This window comes from Puma concolor, chromosome A2, assembly GCF_028749965.1.
Source record: "Puma concolor isolate L17-30 chromosome A2, mPumCon1.1.hap2, whole genome shotgun sequence".
Taxonomy (NCBI): domain Eukaryota; kingdom Metazoa; phylum Chordata; class Mammalia; order Carnivora; family Felidae; genus Puma; species Puma concolor.
In genome coordinates, this window is record NC_141668.1 from 140060487 (window position 1) to 140081779 (window position 21293).

General features: G+C 49.6%; 1 protein-coding gene across 5 annotated transcripts in view; it reads left to right on the plus strand.

Moving 5' to 3' along the window:
• Positions 1 to 21293, plus strand: part of PRICKLE2 (prickle planar cell polarity protein 2) — a 330155-nt gene that overhangs the window by 279872 nt on the left and 28990 nt on the right. For all 5 annotated transcript variants that reach the window (XM_086697678.1, XM_086697679.1, XM_086697683.1 and 2 more), the window contains 2 exons: positions 599 to 785; positions 5812 to 6687. In XM_086697678.1, coding sequence (XP_086553804.1) covers positions 599 to 785; positions 5812 to 6687 — 1063 coding nt within the window. The remainder of the gene's footprint in view (positions 1 to 598; positions 786 to 5811; positions 6688 to 21293) is intronic.

A 21293-nucleotide genomic window follows, 5' to 3' on the forward strand; every position in this document is an offset into this window, starting at 1 on the left:
TTTGAAATATGTGCTTTGAAATTTCAAAAATTCCATATTGGAGGTCAAAACACAAGTGCTTCTGAGGACAAGGCAGGTGTTGTCCGTGAAGGTGACACATTTTAAGACAACAGTGAGTGGTGAAAAACAGGACTGAGCTGGAGAACTCACCACTCACCTGGAAATAGCAATCCCTCTTCTTAAATGCTGTGTTTTCAACAGAGAAACCAGGATTTCAGGCATTAATGTGACATTTCCTGTTTTTAAAAAAGATTGTGTATCCGCCAAATAAAACATATATGTGTTATCTGGAGTGCCCATGAGCTATCAGTTTCTGGTCTTGCTTCATATTCTTCAGGGTAGAACATGATTTCTTGTATTAAATGTGGTTAAGTTCATACCTGGCCAGACCAGAAACTGTGTTTCATGGTGCTGTAGGCTCATCCCAACTGATAAAGATCTAGAATATGCATATACGTCCAGGTTTTTTATTGAGCGATTTGTGGGAAGGACCTGCTTTCCCATGCTTCTCGTTTGGGGCCCCCACAGCTGTTGTCCTTTAAAGTGCCTTCTCGTAGCTGGGTCTTAACCACTGATCATTTGGCTTCCCCATCTCTAGATCATCTTTGCAGACGAATGCACAGAAGCCGAGGGGCGGCACTGGCACATGAAACACTTTTGCTGCTTCGAGTGCGAGACAGTGCTCGGCGGCCAGCGCTACATCATGAAGGAGGGAAGGCCCTACTGTTGCCACTGCTTCGAGTCCCTGTACGCGGAATATTGCGACACCTGTGCTCAACACATAGGTGAGGCGGCCCCGGGTGCTCAGCTTGGTCCTCCTGCCCTTGGATCTCCTCGGTGTCTGGTGTAGTTACAGTCCCTGTGGCCGACTCACCCTGACTTCACTGAAAAGAAGTGTCTTTCAGTCTTGTCTCCGTTACTAGAGAGGCCAAAGAGCGCACTCGCTTCAGATAGGGGTGGCTCAGGGCTCAGACAAAGTCTGGGGTCTTGGGTCCTTTGTGTCTCAGCTCAGCTCGCCGTCTCTTGGCGGCGGTGAAAAAGCAAGCTGTCTTCGCATGCTGGCCAAGAGGACTCCCCACTTCTACATGGTCTCGGCACTTGCATTCTCGAAAGGAGTGGGGCTGTGTATGTTTTCACATCCGAATCAGTTCCTCCAGATAGGAACCTTATCATCCCCGGTTGGGTCATGTGTTCCACCCTGGAAACAAGAGCACAGGTGTTTCAGTTGGTCTGCCTGAGTCATAGGCCCAGCCCCGAGATGGGGTTATGTGAGGTACAGCCCCACTACCGAGGGGAGGGGGAGTGGTCCCGGAAGGAAAACAAGAGGGAAAAGATAAAACAGATGTCTTCCACAGCCTCCTTGGAAAAACTTGAGGATCCATGGAGGGAGGACCCAAAATAGTCCTCTTGTAGAAAGGGACAGTCAAGAAAACCAAATGGTTTCTGGCAAGCACGTCTTAAAAAAAAAAAAAAAAAAAAAAAAAAAAATCAGCAAGAGCTGACCCAGCCAAATACAAAGAAAGCAAGAGAACCTGAAAGAGCTGATAAGCTCTAAACTCTCCCAACTAAGCAGCAGATCTGAGATGGTGGAAATCATTTTCTCTTCGCAAATAACCAGTTTGTTCAACTCTGGAGCACTCTTCCAGATCACGCTGCATCTGTGGCTTGTTCGTTCAACTTGCCTGTTCTGGCACCTTGAGAATGAGCCACCCTTTAAAAAGAAAAATGAAAGAGTTGGCAGTGGGTGAGTGTCTGTAAGACTAGCAGCCTGCTCTCTCTGTGGCTTGTGCAGTTCCCAGAAATCTGCTCAGAACCTGCCAGCTCCTTACCTATAGTGAGCAGACGTGGAGATAATCGGTCTGGGCGCCCCTTTTGCCCCACTTAGAAGATTATATCAGAAACAGAAAGAGTTTGATTTTGTCTCCGTGCTTCATCTCAAGTGGCATTTTTAAATGAAAAATTAGCGACTAGTTGGGAGAGCTCTGTGAGCTGATAAAAATCACAGCTTTGTGGACAAGGCACCTACTGTGTGCTCAGCGGTCCTTTGTCGTTGGGCAATCCGTCCCACGGACTCAGCCCTGCCTCCATGAGGCCTTTCTGAGCTGGAGTCCCCAACGGGCTCAGGGTTCAACCTTGCTATGCAGCCATATCATCCGGCACTCTTCCCTTCCCAGGGCCTGGCGACGTGCAAACCCACCTTCCCCCAACCCCTCAAGGCCTCACCGCCTCAAGGCCTGGTGCTTCAACCAAGAACCCAGTAACTGTCACTTCTCGCGAGATCAAAACAGGGAAACGGACTTGCCTTTATGCTGAGAGTTAGGAAATGGGGAGTTTGATTTGGACAGGTAGCTGGCCATGTGAGGACGGACAGGGTGGGGTGCGTCAGAGGAAAATGGTGCAGCTTTTGAACCCAGCATTTGTCGCTATGGATTCTGGGTCTGCCAGTCGGCACTTGCTCAGAGGAGAGGTGCTGAGTGTACAGATAAACAGCTTACCTGCAACCATGATACCCCCCCCCACACTAGTGTTGCTGTGTCTTCTGTCCCTTTCCTTTGAAGTTCAAAAGCTTCTCCAGAAACTGCCCCTTAGGATTTTTGCTCAGCAACTTGGAAGAGAGAAAATCTGTCTGTACCCCCCCACAGAAGGGCCCTCTGTCCTCTTCTCTTTCTCTCTCCTAGCTATCTGAGACGTTGATTGGCATTCCCTTCTCCTTCTCTCTTAAACCCATAAAAAGGCATCAGTGTTTTACCAGAAAAGGGGACCTCTGAGGCCCATAGTATTCTCACTGCTGCAGTTAAAATGCTGTCCCTGATTTTTTTTTTTTTTCGAAATCTACTTTTCTGTGAAACCTAATTTTCCTGCAACAGCAGAGGGGTGTGCTCTGTATATCATGCAGACCACCGTCTCCTGGTGCTTTGCTCTGACCATATTACACAAATATTCCATATTTATACAGCCGCTCCGAGTGGACCCTGCATCAGGCAGCCGTTGCTAGGGCAACAGTACTTTTGCCTGCGCACAGCAGAGTAAACAGTCCTACAAACAGACCGAGGCTGTAGCAGGCAGTAGACACACACACCCTCCGAGAAGGGCTTATGGGGGCTTAGAGGGGGGAATTAAAGAGGAGCGCTTAGATGTGGAAGAGCAGAGCCCTCTTCCAGATGTTTAGAGTTCAGGACCAGTTCAGAGGACCCTCTGACATCAGGGATGTTTATCAGGGACCACGTTGTGCAGCCTGCTGGGCCGCTTTGTAACCCACCTCCCGTCTGCTCCCCCCACCCCAGCCCAGCCTTTCTGCAAGGCCCCGTCCCCAGAAGGGGCCCCTGCTGCCCACATCTGTGCACGCTTGCTTGCAGAAGCACGGAGAGGCAGCTGGTGGAGGACAGATCCGGGAACTGGGCTTCCTGTGTGCCTGCGACAGGGAGTGGGCAAGGCTGCGGCCGCTTGGGATGCAGGGCGGCCGGGATGCCAGCACAGCCTCCGGAGGGGAGGGCAAGGCAGACTGAGCCAGCCGTGGCGTTCTTTCGTGGACTGCGTCCGGGCAGCGGCCCCCAGAGCGGGGAGGGCGAAGGGCAGTAAGACCACATAAAAAGAGGAGAAGAGCGAGAGGAGCTAGCAGACGCGGGTGTGAGCGCTCTCTGCATATTAACTCATAGCAGCCGGGCGAGGTCAGAGGTTTTAACTGCAGCGGGGACTGAGGCCACTCGCTCAGGGTCACAAAGCTCAGAGCCAGCCGGGAACTCAGCAGATGGGCTTCGGCATCTTTCCGGCCAGCTGGAATGGGATGCGAACCTTCCTTCCTCTGACTCCTGAAGCCTCCCTCTGAACTGCTCCAGAGTTCTGCCTCCCTGTACTTCCCGCCCTGCTTCCTCCCAGGAGCCTGGGGAGAAAATGTGGCTGAGCCCAGCAGCTCTGGGTCCTGTCTGTAGCCCCGCCCACCACTTCTCCTGCCTGGGAAGGCCAGGTTGATTCCCACAGTGGCCCTTTGGCCTTAGAGCCGACTCTGTGGCTGCTCCTGTCCCTCTAAAACTCCCTTCTTAGTCTCTAGGGCCAGACTCCCAAATAAACAGAGACCCCTTAGTTTGGGGCGGAGCTCATAGGAGAGGAATTGCCTTGTGCCTCTCTCTCTCTCCCTGGGCTCCAGGGATATAAAGGTAGGTGGGAGAGAGCATGGGAGGCTGGGACAGCTGCTCTGCCTTTTGCCCTTTGTTCTTGCCTTTCTCTTCTTCTGGGTAGAGTTTGTTCTTTGCTTTCTTGTTTACCACCTCTCTAGACAAGTCTCCCAAAGTTATTCCTAGGAGTCCAGGCTCAGGACTATCAGCCGAATTAGTACTACTATGTTTCTGGGAAGATTTTTATAATCAGAAAGCAGGAGGCTTGCAAAGGCCCCCTTCCATCCCACGGTAACTGCATACTCCACAGGCTCACCCCCCAGGAGGGGGGACCCCAACGTGTCCAGACTTCCATTCTGCCAGCTTAGCAGCTGCTGTCAAAAGAGAGCCTCCATACATCACTGTCTTAGCAACAGTCCCAGGTGACTCTTGCATTGGACTAGTGCAAGTCATGTGCCCACCTCTGCCGCAGTCTCTGGGGTAGGAGATACGGTCCTTTACTGGCCATTGCTAGGTCCAGGAGTGGCTTTAGCCCTGCCCAAAGCTCATGGCCCAAGGGTGGTGAGAAGATGGTGTCCCACAGGGGGATGAAGCCCTAGAACCAGCAAGGGGCAGAAGAGATGCTGAGAAGGAAGAACTCTTGGGGCTCTGGGAGGTTCCTGTAGGGCAGGTGTAACAGGATTATGCAAACCAGGGACGGCCCTGGCATGGGGAGGAAATGTGTTTCTTCCTTCCCTGATGATATTAAGGAAAGGGTGTGCATGCTTATGGAGGATATCTTTGGCGAACCACACCCAAGCGTTTCCTTGCCGAGTGTTGAAATCTGCTTTTTCTTTTCCACTGAACTGTTACAGCGATCTCTTCATCTGAATGGCCTATGCTGGTATGGGGTTCAGTTCATCCATTCAATGTATAAAGAGCCCTTCTGGTACATCAGGCTGTGTTCCTGGACATGCCACAGAAAATTAATGAACCTCTTCTCCTAGAACTTCGTTTGGGAGGGGTGGGGAGAGAATTAAGAAACAGATGTACATGTGGAGTGCTTCGATGTCTAGCACAGTTCATGCTGTGAAGAAAAATCCAGCAGGTCCGGTTAAAGAACAGTGGAGAGGATGCTCTCAGGTGTACAGGAGGACGTCTCCAAGGAGTTGGCGTTTGAGCAGACCCCCAAGTAAAGTGAAAGAGAAAGTATCAATGTCATGGTTAGGAGCAAAGCTTGTGGATACAGATCTCACCTGTGATTCCTAGTTGTATTAAGTTAGGCAAGTTATTTACCCTTCCCGTATCTCTGCGTCCTCGTCTGAATAATGGAAATGATACTAGAAACCTACCTCATTACAGTGGAGGGGTCAAAGGAGTTTACATACACGCAAAGCATTGAAAGCATGTGTTAGTGTCATTAGTGCTGTTTTGTCTGGAGAATGTATCCCAGGTGGAAGGATTCATGCGCACGTTCCTTGGATCTAGTTTTTCTCTGCTCGGAGCAAATGAGTTCAGAGGCAGCTGATTGGTGGAACCAGGGGGTTCTCCTAATAGGACATGAATACCGTTCGTGTGAGGTCCTGATTATGGATCTGCTGATAGTTTATTCTGTTGTGTTTGGATCCCTGAGCCAAACCAGGATGCCGTGTGTTTCACACGGTGATACAGGGCTCTGAGCAGCTTGTCAGCCTCTCTCCCATGTCTCCTCTATCCCCAGGGATCGACCAAGGTCAGATGACCTACGATGGCCAACACTGGCATGCCACCGAGACCTGTTTCTGCTGTGCTCACTGCAAGAAATCCCTCCTGGGGCGGCCGTTCCTCCCAAAGCAGGGCCAGATATTCTGCTCACGGGCCTGCAGCGCCGGGGAGGACCCCAATGGCTCTGACTCATCCGATTCGGCCTTCCAGAACGCCAGGGCCAAGGAGTCCCGGCGCAGTGCCAAAATCGGCAAGAACAAGGGCAAGACGGAGGAGCCCATGCTGAACCAGCACAGCCAGCTGCAGGTGGGCTCCAACCGGCTGTCGGCCGACGTGGACCCCCTGTCGCTGCAGATGGAACTGCTCAGCCTGTCCAGCCAGACGCCCAGCCTCAGCCGGGACCCCATTTGGAGGAGCCGGGACGAGCCCTACCATTACGGGAACAAGATGGAGCAGAACCAGTCCCAGAGTCCTCTGCAGCTTCTCAGCCAGTGCAACCTCAGAACTTCCTACAGTCCGGGAGGGCAGGGGGCTGGGGCCCAGCCCGACATGTGGGGCAAGCACTTCAGCAACCCCAAGAGGAGCTCATCACTGGCCATGAAGGGGCACGGCGGCAGCTTCATGAAGGAATGCCGTGAGGACTATTACCCGGGAAGGCTGAGATCCCAGGAGAGCTACAGCGATATGTCCAGTCAGAGCTTTAGTGAAACCCGAGGCAGCATCCCAGTCCCCAAATACGAAGAGGAGGAGGAGGAAGAAGAAGGGGGCATATCTACTCAGCAGTGTCGGACCCGCCATCCAATCAGTTCCCTGAAATACACCGAGGACATGACGCCCACAGAGCAGACCCCTCCTGGCTCCATGGAATCACTGGCCCTGTCGAATGCAACAGGTAGGTCCTCTTCACCTGGCAAACAGAGCAGAGGTAGTCTCTGGGTGACCTGATGCTGGTCTTCAGGACTTTCATGTTGTGCCTGCCACGTGCCCTCCTCCAACAGGTTGTCGAGGAAGGGGGATCCCAGGTTCAGATGGCTTCTGTCTTTGAACGCATTCCCTATAAGCAGAGCCTGAGACAGGGGTGCAGATGCCTGTGGCATGTTCAGGGCGTGCTCCCAGGGAAGGGGAGGCACAGTGAGGGCCCAGGGCGGGAGGAGGGGCCAGGCGAAGACTCCAGCTCTGGGCTGGAATCTGACTTCAGCCTGATCCCACGGGGGCTCTGGAGGCTGAGTTGCATCATACGTTTGCTTCCCTCTTGTGACAAAGTGGCTGTCATCCCACGCCACCATGTCCTTCGGTCACTGGCTTTGGGCTGCTGGAGGACAGCCTGGGGATGAGGTTGTGGAGGATGTGGGCATGGGACACGGCAGGTGCTATTGGCCGAAGACAACATTCGGAAGCAGAGGCAGCTGTGAGCTGGGGGTGGTACTCACAAAGCTGGGTAATGCTTGAGACACCGGAGCATCCACAACAGCTTCCAAGGCTTTTCTGAACCCCAGTATCTCATTAGGGAGCTCATTTTGATGTGTGGATAAAGGCAAAAGAAATATGGATAGACAGCAGAGGGCAGGCAGGCTGAAAAGGACAGAAGAGGGGGAGAGCGTGAGAGAGATTAAATTCGAGGCCTGCTTTCTCCAGCCAAATTGTCCAGCTAGTTTGCGTGCATGTGAAGACTGATGGAGATGTTCTCTAAGATGGCACTACTCAAAGCGTAGTCTGAGGAAGGAAGCTAGCCACAGTCCGCGTGAGATACGTACTGAAAATGACAACGTTTAGAAACTCTTAGAACAATTGGACATTGCCACAACATCCACATGCATGCTCAGTGGGCTTGTCTTATCGGTGCAGGTACAGACCAGTCGGTGTTGTGGAAGCCATGAGTGAGTTGTATGTCGCATGTGCTGTGTGTTAGTCTTGCTCAGAAGGACCACATGTCTGTCTGAAATGGACTGAAAATAAAAAATGGGTCCTTCACCATGGATAACTGAGAAGTCCTTTTCTGAGACGCACTAAGTGTGTCTGCCCCTCATGGGCAGAGCACCCAAGGAGGGAGACACATGTCTACCCCTTCCATCAGGGACCCCATCGTCAAATGGTTCTTGGTGGAGCTTGTGATAAACATGTGCACGTCAACCCTATCTGGCGATGACAGCCAGCGCTCAGCTCCAGCTGGTGGTGGCCATGTGCAAAGATATTTATTTCTTCAACTAGCGGTTCTATAGCTCTTACCATGTGCCACGCTTTGTTCTGAGCACTTTATATTAGCTTACTTAATTCAACCCTCACAGCCTTCTGAGGTGGATATACTATTAAGGTTATCATTTCAGGGGTGCCTGGGTGGCTCAGTCGGTTGGGCCACCGACTTCAGCTCAGGTCATGATCTCACCGTTTGTGAGTTCGAGCCCCGTGTCGGGCTCTGTGCTGACAGCTCAGAGCCTGGAGCCTGCTTCGGATTCTGTGTCTCCCCCTCCCTCTACCCCTCCCCTGCTCACGCTCTGTGTCTCTCTGTCTCTCAATGATAAATAAATGTTTAAAAAAAATTTTTTTAAACAAAAAGATTATCATTTCAGAGTTGAAACTGAAGCACAGAGAAGTTGAACCATTTGCCCAAAGTCACCCAGCTTTTAAAAAGTCAAGTGGGGGCTTGAACCTGTGCCTAGGACCCCAGAGCAATGTTCCTAATCGTACCAAAGTGCCAACCATCCCACTTTCTCCAGACAAGTTAAAAATGTGGATTTTTTAAATGTGGAACCTATTTAAACTCTGCGAGACAAGCAAAACATCTCTCTAACTCATAGGATGTCTATGCAGTGTGTTTTTAAGCCCTTATCCCTCTCAAATGCTCTCACATTTGTGCTCTCATTTGTCCTAGAGGACAAATAGCAGGTATTTTGTTTCAGATGAAACAAAAATGAGGCCTTAGTGACTAATCACCTTGCCCGATGTCATAGAAGTGAGCAGTTAGTGCAGAGTGATGACTGTCTGGCTTCCAGCCCAGTTTGTGCTATTCTCGAAAACTTCATATGCTATAATTATTTAAGAGGCCAGGAGATAAATATGCAATTCAGCCTCTGAAGCTAGACCACTTGCATTGAAATCTACATTGGCTGCTTGTTTCAGTCACGGAACCCAAGGCCTCCCCCCAGGCCCACTGGAGGCGGGACCCAGGAACCTGCTTTTCAACCAGCCGCCCCTCCCCCCACCCCGCCCCCGCTGAAGCTGAAGCTGATGCAACCAGTGTCTGAGAACAGTTGTTCTTGGGTTTGTCTCTTGTGACTTTATTGTCCTCATGCTGTGACTTAGGAGAAAGTCAGGAGATCTGGGTGTTGGGGATATTGGAAAGGCTGATTGTGTTTGAAGAACATACTGTGTCTGATCCTAGAGAAGAGACACGGAATTTATCCCCATGATTTTCTCTGGGCCCTTGGGCAGAGCCCCTCATGCCCCACTGTTTGTGAGATTTTGGTGAAGCATCCCTGAACCATGTCTGATACAGCAAAAACAGTTCCACCGATCAGCACTGTCCAATGGAGGCCATAGCCACATGAGACTGTTGAAACTTCAAGTAATGAAAATTAAATGAAATTGAAATTTCAGGCCATCGGCTGCACTAGCCACATGTTAAGTGTTCAACAACAGTTTAAGCAGCAGAATTTGAAATTGCATTTGATTTCGGTAGCCACACGGAGCTCACAGCCACTCTGTTGGACAGCACAGATGGCAGACGTGAGCTTGTAGGATGGGCACACTTTTAAGCCCATCGTTTGTCTCTTTGGAAATTCTCACATGAGCCCCCGTGTTCAGACTGACAGCTGACGTTTTGGGGTTACAAGTTCACATCCAGCGTTCCTCTCGTGGGAGCTGTGTGAACAAATTGCTTACATTGTCTAAGGCTCCTTACCTCATCCAGGGAATTTGGTAAATAACAGTACTTCCTTCATTGTGTTTTTGGGTGAATTACGTGTTTAAACTTGTTAATGTAGTCTGTGACACGTAAGACCTTCTGTAATGGCTACCTGATACTTTTTGTTACTATTTCATTCTTCTCTCAAACATACTGGTGCACAGTTTTGGTCTCTAAGAGTGTTTTGGTTACTGACATCTCCCAGCTCCCACCAGCTGTGCGGGTTTGCATTTTCAGGTTTGAGAATGTTCCTGTGGGATCCTCTTTTTTTAAACCAGCATGTGGAGAGCCTGAGAAGTAGGGAACTGAAGAAATGCATTTTGTGCCCAGTGTTTCCATAGATCTGTCAGACACAGCAGTGTGGAAGAAAGATTGCAGCTAATATTCGAAACACTGCTTCCTCCTTGGTCACTGGGGCAAAGCTTAAATAGCCTTCCAGATCCAGTGTTGCACACACGTACACACACATTCACACACACACACCCCAAAGCCATGATATTTACTAGACTTGGAAAAGTCGGTCATTTTGTTGCCCACACCCACTGTTGCGTTTAAATTTTGCTAGAAGATTCTCAAAAGAAGGCAGTGCTCAGAACCGTGTGTCTTTAAATCCTGGAACCCCAGTCTGTGAGTAACAGGTATGTGTCATAGAAGGCTTTGTCAAAAAGCCTTGATCCTTAGGTGAAAGCTAGGTTTCAGGATGACGGATTTTTTTTTTTTTTCCTCCATGGTCAATAAATCATGTTATTGAAAAAGTCTGTAGTGTTTAATCTGGCACGAAGCATGATCTTTTCATAGACAGCATTTTTCCTTTGAACCGATCTGGAAAAACAGCCGCAGTGGCTTGCCAGCCTTAAATCTGGCTTTGACACCTACTGATTTGTTTACAACCAGGAGCATACTGTCCCTTCTCCTTGGAAAACGCAGTCCATCCCTTACTCTCACACAGAGTGAGTCAGGCGAGCACAGTCGCCATTTAAAATGGCGTTGTGTGGAACTGGAAGTAGGTTGTAGGTTGCAGAAGCTCTCGAACTCTGCCGTTGCCTACACGTCCCTCCCAAGCAGCTTACAGCCTTGGGTGATCACAGTTTCGCAGATAGCCGTAACAGCGTCACCGGCAACTGCCATTATTGGGTGTTGGTCCTGTACTAGGTACAGTTCTAAGGACTTGTGTGAACTTCTAGTATCCCACTGTTGATATGCCCATTTCATAGATGACATAAGTGAGACACGGAGAGCCTATGTATAGCTCAGGACCACAGAGCTGGGAAGCGAAGGAGCACGATTCAAACTTGGGCATTGTAGCTGCAGACCTGGGTCCTTAATCGGCATACCATGGCACATGTGGATGGTGGTGATAAGAGTGGCCGAGGACAACCATGAGACCACAGAGTGTGGTCTGACATGATGATGATCTCACATATAGCATCTCTTTAAATCCTCATAATAGCCCTATGAGATAAGTCTGACGATTTACCCCATTTTACAGTTAAGTACTCTCAAGTGCACAGAAGTCGTGACCTCCCCGTGGTCACCACTGACAACGGAACCCGAACTTGGGTGTGATGGTCTGCAAAGCCCTTGCTCTTAACCTCTCTGTTACAGTCCTCACAGGTAGGGTCATGGTCACGATCAGGATTTGCGCAGTGACCGTATCTGGAAAGATCAGGATTTCTCTTCCTGCCATAGCCAGGTTGTTGATGTCTGTCTGGCCCTGGCAGGGCAGGAGCCAAGCTGGCAGTCCAAGGCGACCTGCTTGGGTCAGAGGCACTTAAAGACCACGGAGACAAGTGCAGATTGTCCGGGGGTTGGCCTCTGGCAGGAGGCGCCCACAGAATGGAGAGAGAGGCTGGAGTGCAAGTCAGGCCCACGGTTCAGGTCACGCCGGGGCCAGGTGCAGAGCAGAGTTCCCATGGGGACTGGTTGCCTCAGGCAGAGGCCCCACCCAAGGACAACTGCAGACGGTCAGCTGGTCCCCCGCCAAGGGCCCTGGTGTGTAGCAACCAACGTGGCTGGGAATGCGGCTCTGCCTTGAGGACCAGCCACATGCCACAGGAGTGGCTGGGTCAGGCAGAGCTGGGGCCTAAAGGAAGCAAATGCAGATGTGGATGGAGGAAAGAAAGGAAGGTCTGTGTGCATTCGTTCGTTCGTTCGTTCATTCTGCCTGCCAGTGTGGTACGAGTGCCTCCCCCGTGAGGTACAGCAGCGTGAATGAGGGCACAGACTGTAGACCAGTCTGCCAGAGGTGGAGATTGGACTTCGTGGTTTGATACCTATGTGACCTTGGGCAGCTGGCATATCTTTTCTGTGACTCAGTGTCCCCATCTTTGAAATGAAATGACAGCAGCGCCTTAGAGGGTTGTTGTGGGAATTCTTGAGTTAATTCCTGTAAAGAACTCGGGACAGTACCTGATAACCCCTAAGTGCTCGATGCCTTTAGCTGATAACATGATTAAGTCGGTGCCATGGCCTGTGCAAGGTGCTAGGGATGCACTGCTGAGGTAAAGTAGACAAGGGGCTTACCTTCCTGCCCCTCAGTCCCGTGGCGTTTAACAGATAGTAAGCATCTAATTATACGATATGAAATTGTGGCAAATGTGCGCTGAGAGGGGTATAGGCGAATCAGGGAGGTCAGACAGGGTATCCTGAAAAAGTGATGCTTGAGGGATAAGGGAAGGATTCCAGGCACCAAGAGCAGCATGTGCAAAGGCCCCGTGGTAGGAATGTGTGGCAAGAATAAAGGCCTGCGAGAAGGTCCACAGTGTAAAACAACAGTGGAGACTGAATGAAAGAAGAGGATGGATGTGATGATGACCTAGGAGAGGAAATTGGCATTTTACAGTGCCCCTGGGGGAAGGGGTCCTGAGGGACAGAAGAAGATCGAGTCGAAAACCTAGAAATGTGTATAAGTTTGCCTACTCTGTGATTTTTGACCCAAAAATCACAGCATCAGCCGAAAGCACATGCGTCGTTGGCCTGGGTAACTAGAGACACAGCAGAAATAGTCCAAAAGGGCTTCCTGCTGACCTTGATCGGTGTTGCACTGTTGTGGCACCTCCACACATCTGCTACCGACACAGCTTGACAAGGGACGCTTCGTTGTGCAACACCGAGACCTATTGATTGCTAGGGGTCCTGGGGTGACTTTTCAGCATTGCAGGCAAACTGGAAGAGAATGAGACACGACAGTGTGGGGCTCTGAAGCAACAACTGGAACAGCTCCCTTTACCAAGAATGTCTGAAATGTTTTTTAATCCTTGTAATGCAAAACATTTCTATATTTAATGCTGGGCAGGAACATTTCTCCTTTTCTTCTGCATAGCTTGGATACGCATCCTCTACCCCAATTTCTTTATTTAAATTGTTGGGTGAAACCTCCCAACCAGCTGGCGCCCGAACTTGAGTGGCCACACCTCAGTCGTGCTCATAAATTGCACGGCCCAGATCCTTTGTTCGTTCCCTCCATTGAGAAGGACGGGTGGCTCAGTCTGGAATTACAGATTAGCAAACCGAGAGTCCTGCCCGTTGGCCTCAGGGCCAGCTTGGCAGCTCCTTGGAGAATGCATTGGAATTGTCTTTCTTCTTGGGAATTACAGAACTCTTGTTTCCAAGTGTCAGAATCCCACCTTGACTGGTGTAAACAAATAAGTTTCTTGTTGTTTTGTGTTTTTTTAATCAAGTGACTACAAATGTCGCAGAATTTTGGTTCTTGGAACAGCTGGATCCAGGTGCCTAAATGATGTCCTTTTCTTCTCTTGGTTCTTGTTTTCTCTCCGCCGTCTGGCTTCATTCTCAGGCCGGCTCTTCCCAGGGTGGTAGAGATGACTATCGGCAGCTCTAGGCTGACTAACATCCGTTAGCACCAGTTGAAGGGGAATGGGAGCTCATCTGAGTCTCATTTGCCCAACTTGGGTCACCTAACAATTCTTTTAACCGCTGTGGTGGGAGGAGCCAAGGAATGATGGCTCTGATTGGTCCGTTCGTTCGGAGTCGCGCACCCATCCCCGGGGCCTGAGGCAGTGGGGTCAAGCCCATTCGTACTGAAGGAACTGAGAATAGAGATGGGCTTTTCTTTTTCTTTTTTTTTTTTTTTTCAATTTATTTTTTTCAACGTTTATTTATTTTTGGGACAGAGAGAGACAGAGCATGAACGGGGGAGGGGCAGAGAGAGAGGGAGACACAGAATCGGAAACAGGCTCCAGGCTTCGAGCCATCAGCCCAGAGCCCGACGCGGGCTCTCACGGACCGCGGACCGCGAGATCGTGACCTGGCTGAAGTCGGACGCTTAACCGACTGCGCCACCCAGGCGCCCCGAGATGGGCTTTTCAAAGAGAAATCAAGGTAGTAGCTTCAAAGGAAATGTGCTTCAAAAGCACACCTTCCCTGTGCTATAAGGAAGTAAACAGCCCCTTGTCATAGGCATCCCATCCTTCTGGGACTGACCCCACATCGGGTTCCTTCCTCCAGAAGGAACTTCTGTCCCTGTCATGTGAACTTGACGTCAGATGTCCGTCAGGCATATTAACCATGGCTTTCTGGAGACAAAGGGGCACGTCCCTGTGGTGACTTTAAGGTAGGCGATTCGGGCCAGCAAGGAGATGTGTTCAAGGCGCCGACTGGACAGAGCCCAAACCCTCTGCTCAGCGTTGAGAATGTGATTCAGGTTTCTGACTTGATCCCACAGGGTGAATTTCTCCGTGTTCCTTAGGGAAGCTGCCTCCTCTTGCTGGTACTTCATGGCTCTGAACCAGACTCACAGACCAGGGGCCAGATGAAAACCAGCAGAATGAACATCGTAGCAGAATCTGTTCATCTCACGTTTCTCTTTTGGGGTCAGTTTTGTGGTATGTGTGGAAGCAGAGGATATTCTCAGAGCCAGGTGAGCGAGACAGGGAGCAATGGACAGCCCAGTCAGGACGGAGCTCCCCCGGAATGACTGATGCATGCCTGCTCTAGGTCATAGTCTCTCTGATGTTTTCTGGTTTCGGAGAAATTTTTCCGGTGTCCTGGTTTCTAATAACCATTCAGGAGGCTTATTTATAACCTCCTTGGGCGTGAGCAGTCATCTATACCCAGAGTAAGTCACCATGGTTGCTGACAGGAGAGGAAAGATTGCTGATTTTACTCATTTCATACTGAAAAGGCAACACTGGAAAATGGGTCCAGGGTGGAGGCAGGGGGCTCATGGGCTCTTCAGATGAGTTCAACATTTTCTAGAGTAGATTTTTAAAGAACCTGTACATTTCTCTTGGGATTTTGCATTTGAGAATCTCACAAAGGGAAATGATATAGCTCCCATCCCCACTTGAAAATGGCTTTGAAACTCAGGTTTTTATGATTTATTTTTTAACATATGAGCAGCTAGGAAAATGTACAAGAGAAAAATTAAGATAAAAATAGGGAAAATACACCAGCTTTACCACTTGGCCAGCGCTAATATTTCGGTGAATTTTCGGGTTTTTTTCCCTATATACTGGTGCATTAATTTTTCTGAATTGTAAACATATTGAATATTCTGAGTCCTGAATTCCTTCATTTGCATTCTGTCATTAGCTCATTTTCATAGCATTTGTACATAGCATTTGTAACCATCACATTTAATGACTGCATTAATACTCAATCAAATGGATGTTACCACATGTCTGGAATTGGACATTTAGGTCATTCCCAAACTGATTTGTATTTAAATCTTGATTTCCTTTGACTTACATCAACAAAATGTACTTTTTTTGACTCTCTCTTTCCTTATAAACATAATCAAACCTTCTAAATAGTTTGGCTCAGTTTCTAGCCAGATGCTTGACCTTCTCACTGGAGCATCTCCTTCCCAGAGTGTTCTGGTAGGACTAGGGGGCCCATCAGTGATTATGTGCCAGCCATCCCTGGCCTAGCCACCCCTCCTCTGCCCATATGTGAAGTGCCTCCCAGAGCACTGGAAAGGAGTGTGATTAAAACCCCATTCCTGGGGCGCCTGGGTGGCTCAGTTAGTTGAGTGTCTGACTCCTGGTTTGGGCTCAGGTTGTGGTCTCAGGGTCATGGGATCAACTCCCGCATAGTACTCTGTACTGAATGTGAAGCCTGCATGGAATTCTCTCTCTCCCTCTCCCATCTGCCCCTCTCCCCACCCCACCCCCATCTCTCTGTCTCTCTCTCTGTCTCTCTCTCTCTCAAAGACAAATAAAACCCACTTCCTAGTACAAGCCACCTGGGGCAGTTTTGGGGAATCTGTTTGTCCATGTAAACAGTCACCATCCCTTCCATCAGAGTAACTGGAGGACCACCTACATTATATTCATCTGGGATGCTTGTCAACAGTACACATTCCTGGGCCCATCCCAGACCCATAAACAGAATCTCTCAGGGCCCAGACCTGAGAATCAACATTTCTAACAAATGCCCCCACAGAACTCTTAGGCCTGCTAAGTTTAAGGAGCACTGAGCTAGAGAAACCCAGACTCCTCCCCTCGTGCCTGAGTGATCAGTCCTCTTGCCAACTTGTCTGTGGTTGGAACTTTTTTCTCTCTCATCATGTTCCTTTGCATCTTCTCTTAGCCGTGAGTCTAGCCTCCTTCTCAGACAAAAGAAAAATTAGATTATTCTGCTTTTGAAAAGCCCTGACGACGTCCCTGACAGCAAATAGCAAATAGCATCTTAGTAAGTTCAGGGCACATTATCCAAAACACGGATGGTTTGTTTCTTAATTACACTGTATGGACTAAACATGAAAGAGAGTACCATGTGCCAGAGGCATTTGGTGATCTTGGCATTGTCATTGAATGCCGCAGAAAAAGTGGACCATAAAACCTTGTACTCTCCAAATGAGGCCTGTTTCAGCTGTAAATTAACATGAAAATGAAAAGGCCATGAGACCAAAGCTGCCTATGAATTTGAGGTGGGTTGCTTGGTGGTTAAACCGAATATAATTTTCATGAGCATCACCTTGAACACCCAGGTAGCTGTCTGCGTGTGTGTTTTTCCTCCCTCCTGCCCTTCCCAAATCAGAACCAGACCACGACATGTGTCTGGCAGGCAGCCGTCACAGATCGGGCTGAGTAAATAGGCGGGGCACCGTCTAGAAGATAAAGTCTGTGCCTTCCAACACAAAATTACCAAGACAAAGCCTGGCGTTTTCTTTGGTCCAAAAACTTTGAACAGCTTAAAAATGTCATGCCAAATTCCCCATCCACTTAGCTAAAACGGGCATACTTCCCCCATTCTTTTCCTCGGTTCCAGACAAGAGCCTTTCTCAACTCTTGGCCGCCCGAGGGTTTGGTGTCCCAGTTTGCAGATTACCCAGCTCCTGTCTCCTTTTTTCTCCTTTATTCTTCCCGTGTAGAAGGAGTGGGGGCAAAAACCTGTTCGTTTTGCTCTTTGCAGAAAGCAGAAAATGTCCTTTGGTGTATTTCTGTTCTCTGGGCCTTTCGTTGGAACAGATCCTTGACTGTCCCCTGTGCAGAGTCTAAGGGATTCTTGCTTCTTGGAGTCAGTCATCCTGCCCAGACCCATCTACCCCCCCGAGGGTGTTATCAGTCCAAGGCCACCTGTGAGGACTTACTCTGATTCTGACGGCACGCTCTCCGTGAGAGTGTTCCTGGCAGTGATTCTGTGCTGCCTAGCAGTGAGCAGTCCAGACCTTGCCAGGGTGTTTCATCCTGGCAGGAGCAGACTATCTGATGGCTGCCTTTTAAGTCAGAGGTGCTGATTTTCAAAGGCAGAAAAGTCCAGTTCAGGCTTCGGTTGTGTCTTTTCCTTGGGAGCAGATTGAGCTGAGAGCTGGGAGAGGATAGAAGAAGAGTACAGCCTAGAATAACTCATTTTTTAAATTTCTCCCTTTATATCTGGATACTGGGTCCTAGGTCAGAAGACCAGGGGAGGGGCACCTGGGTGGCTCAGTTAAGCGCCCGACTCTTGATTCCTGCTTATGTCATGATCTCATGGTTTTTAGGATGGAACCCCATATAGGGCTCTGCACCGACAGTGCAGACCTTGTTTGGGATTCTCTCCCTCCCGTTCCAACTCATGCATCCATGTGTGCACTCTCTCTCTCTCTCTCTCACTCTCTTTCTCTCAAAATAAATAAATAAACATTAAAAAAAAAAAAAAAAAGACCAAGGGAGAAGTTCCCTTTACCTGGGATGCACATCTGTACACAAATGCACAGTGTGTACTGGGGTGTGACTGGGGTGGCCCAGGTCGGTGGCTCTCAGTAGGGGTGAGTGGGGAGGGGTGGGGATTGTGTCACCTAGGGGGAACATTTGGCAATGTTTGGAGACATTTTTGATGGTCCCAACTGGGGGTGCAGGGTGCTAGGGCCTTCCATCGGGTAGAGGTCAAGGATGCTGCCAACCATACCTCAGTGCACAGAACAGCACCTTCCCTCGCAGCCAAGAACCATGTGGTCCCATGAGTCAGTAGGGCCAAGGCTGAGAAAGCCTGGTCTAGACACAGGCTGTCGCCCTGGAAGTAATCACTTCCCAAGGAAGGTGCTCAGAACCACGTCTGAGGGGAGCCTGCTGTCATGTCAAGGAGCCGCCCCCAGCCAGGCGTTTCAGAAACACCGTCCGCAGCCGGAAGATCCTTTCTGCTTTTTGTCCGGACCCCAGCTGCAGCACATTGAGGTTTTCACACCTACCTGGTTGGAATCCCACTGAGGTTCTACCTGCGTGATCTGTCTGGTGGCTTAAACCTCGCACCCCCTCAGCGTCCTGGAGCACATCGATGTCTGCCACCTGGGGCTGTTGTGAATCGTGAAGTCATCTGCAGGAAGCACTTAATTGTGTGCCAGGCACGTGACAACCTCAATATTTGAGAGTTATTATTGTTACTCCTTCTATCAGGTGCCCCAGAGTGCCAGCCTCTTGCCACCTTCCTTTTAACTGCTCACTTAGCAAGAGAGGGAAGATGGAATGGAACTCAGAAATCGTTCACATACGGGGTTGGAAGGAGAGGGCAGGAAGGGAAGGATGGGCATATGGCACTTGGCGGGTCCGTAGGTGTTAGTGATCCAGACCCACGCCGGCGCCCACAACTGGAGAGCTCTGACGCTTGGTAATGATTGCAGCCAGAAAGATGAACCCTCTCTCCCTGGATCTCAGTCTCCAGCCTTATCCGAGCCTAAAGAGGCTGCCACAATCTGTGGCCTAATTATGCCTCTGTAACACCTATTAGTGCTAATGGAGCCCGCCCTCCCCATGTGACAAAGGGGACTGCCAGCTCCCAGTCCTCAGCATTTTCCCCGCTGATTTCACACCCCCCCCCCCCCCAGCATCAATTAACTTCTCAGAGAAGAAACAGACCCTGCTTTGGGCCCTGAGCTAGGAAGCCATGAGGGGAGACGACAATGGAAGTTTCCCGCTGAGATTGTTATCAGCCCCAGGAACAGGCCCAGCCAGGCCCTCATCTGCAGATGTGTTTCATGCCCAGGCCCCTGTGCAGGGAGAGGGATTCCAGCCTGGCCCCGAGGTTCCCCTAGCATTCTCCTTCAACAACCCAAATCTCCCTTGAGATCCTTGAGTGAACCCAAATCATCCTTGAGTGAACCGTGACCCGTCAGTGGCTGGGCTTTCTGTCACCTGAGCACTGTCCTTTGTGGCTTCCTTTCTGCTTGGGATTAGGGCTGCCCGAGAAGCAGATGGCTTCCTCTGTCACTTTCTGGCTTCTGAATCTGTTTATGGTGGGGGCCTTTGTCGTTGGGGCACATGGGTGGCACAACTTTATCTTGCACTGTTAGATGGAGCATGTGAGATCAGAGGACGTTTTTCACTCCAGCTTTCCTCTGAGCCCCAAGACTAAGGCAAAAACAAAACAAAACACTCTTCGTTGGTTCTCAGAAGTGCCATTTCCTGCCCACCCCCCTTAGCCCCCGCTGTCTTCCACCAGCTGAACCCAGAGTCCTCCTGGGAGCACTGAGATGTAAATATTCACTCTCCATCCAGCCCCTAATACCTTGTGCCACAGTTGTATGCACAGGATAAGATGCCACATCCTCCTTCATGGCATTCCCTCCAAATTCATCTGTAATACGCTGGGTTGCTAGCCTTGCCCTTTGAAAGGGGACCATGCTTGTGTGGTTCCACCCACCACCCAGAATCCCAACAACCCTGTTCTATCTGTTTCCTATACCAGAGCTTGATACAAGATTGTTTTTGGAAACAGAATAGGGAAGAGAAAGGCATTTTTGTCTGTTTTACTTGTATTTAAATCCCAGTTAGCAGATCGTGTAATAATGGTTTCAGGAGTAGAATTTAGTGATCCGTCACTTAGGTAGAACACCCAGTGCTCATCCCAATGAGCACCCTCCTTATTTTTTAAGAAAAATCTTGATTCTTGGTTGTTTTAGATTCACTTACTCAACAAATAGTTATTGAGCACCTGCCCTGTTTCAGTTATACATTGGTGAATAAATCAGACCCAGCCCCTATGAGGGTCAGGGCCCTGGGTAGAAATACGTGACACAAAGAGTAATTAAGGCCAAATGAAGGAGGGCCAATGAGTAGGAGCGAAGGCCTTACCTGTGGCCTGGCAGAAGGAGCCAGGGCAACATCTTGACCTCTCTCACGCTCTGCCCTCTGACCCCCTTCCACGAGTCAAGCCCCACTAGAAGCCAGAGGATAAGAGAGCCAGCCATTAGTGCAACTTTCAGGGGGAGAACAGGATAGAGATGGTTTATCATCTAGCAGGTGATACAGAAACATGCACATAAAGACAGATTGCGATAAGTGCCATGAAGGAAATAAGCAAGGTCAAGAATAGAGGTCAGAAGCTCTCTGAAGTGATGTTCAAGCAAAGAATTGAATTGGGTAAGAAGGACTTGGCGTTACACAGGAAGAAAAGGGGAGGGGAAAGAGGCCATTGGCCTTCGGAATAGCATATGCAAAGGCCCTGAGGCAAGAATTTGTGCAGTTCCAGCAACTGAAAGCAGGCCACCATAGTTGTCAAGGGGGAGAGAGCTATATTTAGAGCTCTGAAGCACTCACATTTTATTGCTGGCTCCAGTTCAACCCCCTGGAATCCCTCTGAGAACCCTGTCCTCCTCCCCTTGCTCAGTGGGGTGTCTTAAAGTAGAAAAAGTCAGGTGACTTTGCAGAGTGAGCTGAGAAAGCAAATGCAGGTGTACCAAGAAGCATCAAAAGAAGGTCAAAAATATCCTGTGTTAGGGAGATTAGGGGAAGAACATGCCCCTTTAAAAAGTTTTGTTAAAAACGTGTGTGTGAACACTTTCTATTGATCTTTCTATTGCTCTTACTTTTTCTTTCGGTGCTGATTTCTGGCTCAGCCATATCCTGGGTTTCACATGTGCAGTACGTTTGACTTCTACCCCAGGTAACCTGGCTTAGCCAAGCAATTAATACAGAAATCTGATTAATGCAAAAGCCTTTCCTTAAGTAAACAGTAATCCTTGAAAACATATGCTATGCGGAAGTATGATTCCCAAACCCCTTCTTTATTCATCTCACAAATTAGCTAGTATTAGCCCTGGCAAATAGACTCCAGGGCTCTTGGGATATGTTTGTTGGTCCTTAAGAAGAAAGATTGAGGGGCGCCTGGCTGGCTCAGTCAGTTGAGCGTCTGACTTCAGCTCAGGTCACGATCTCGCA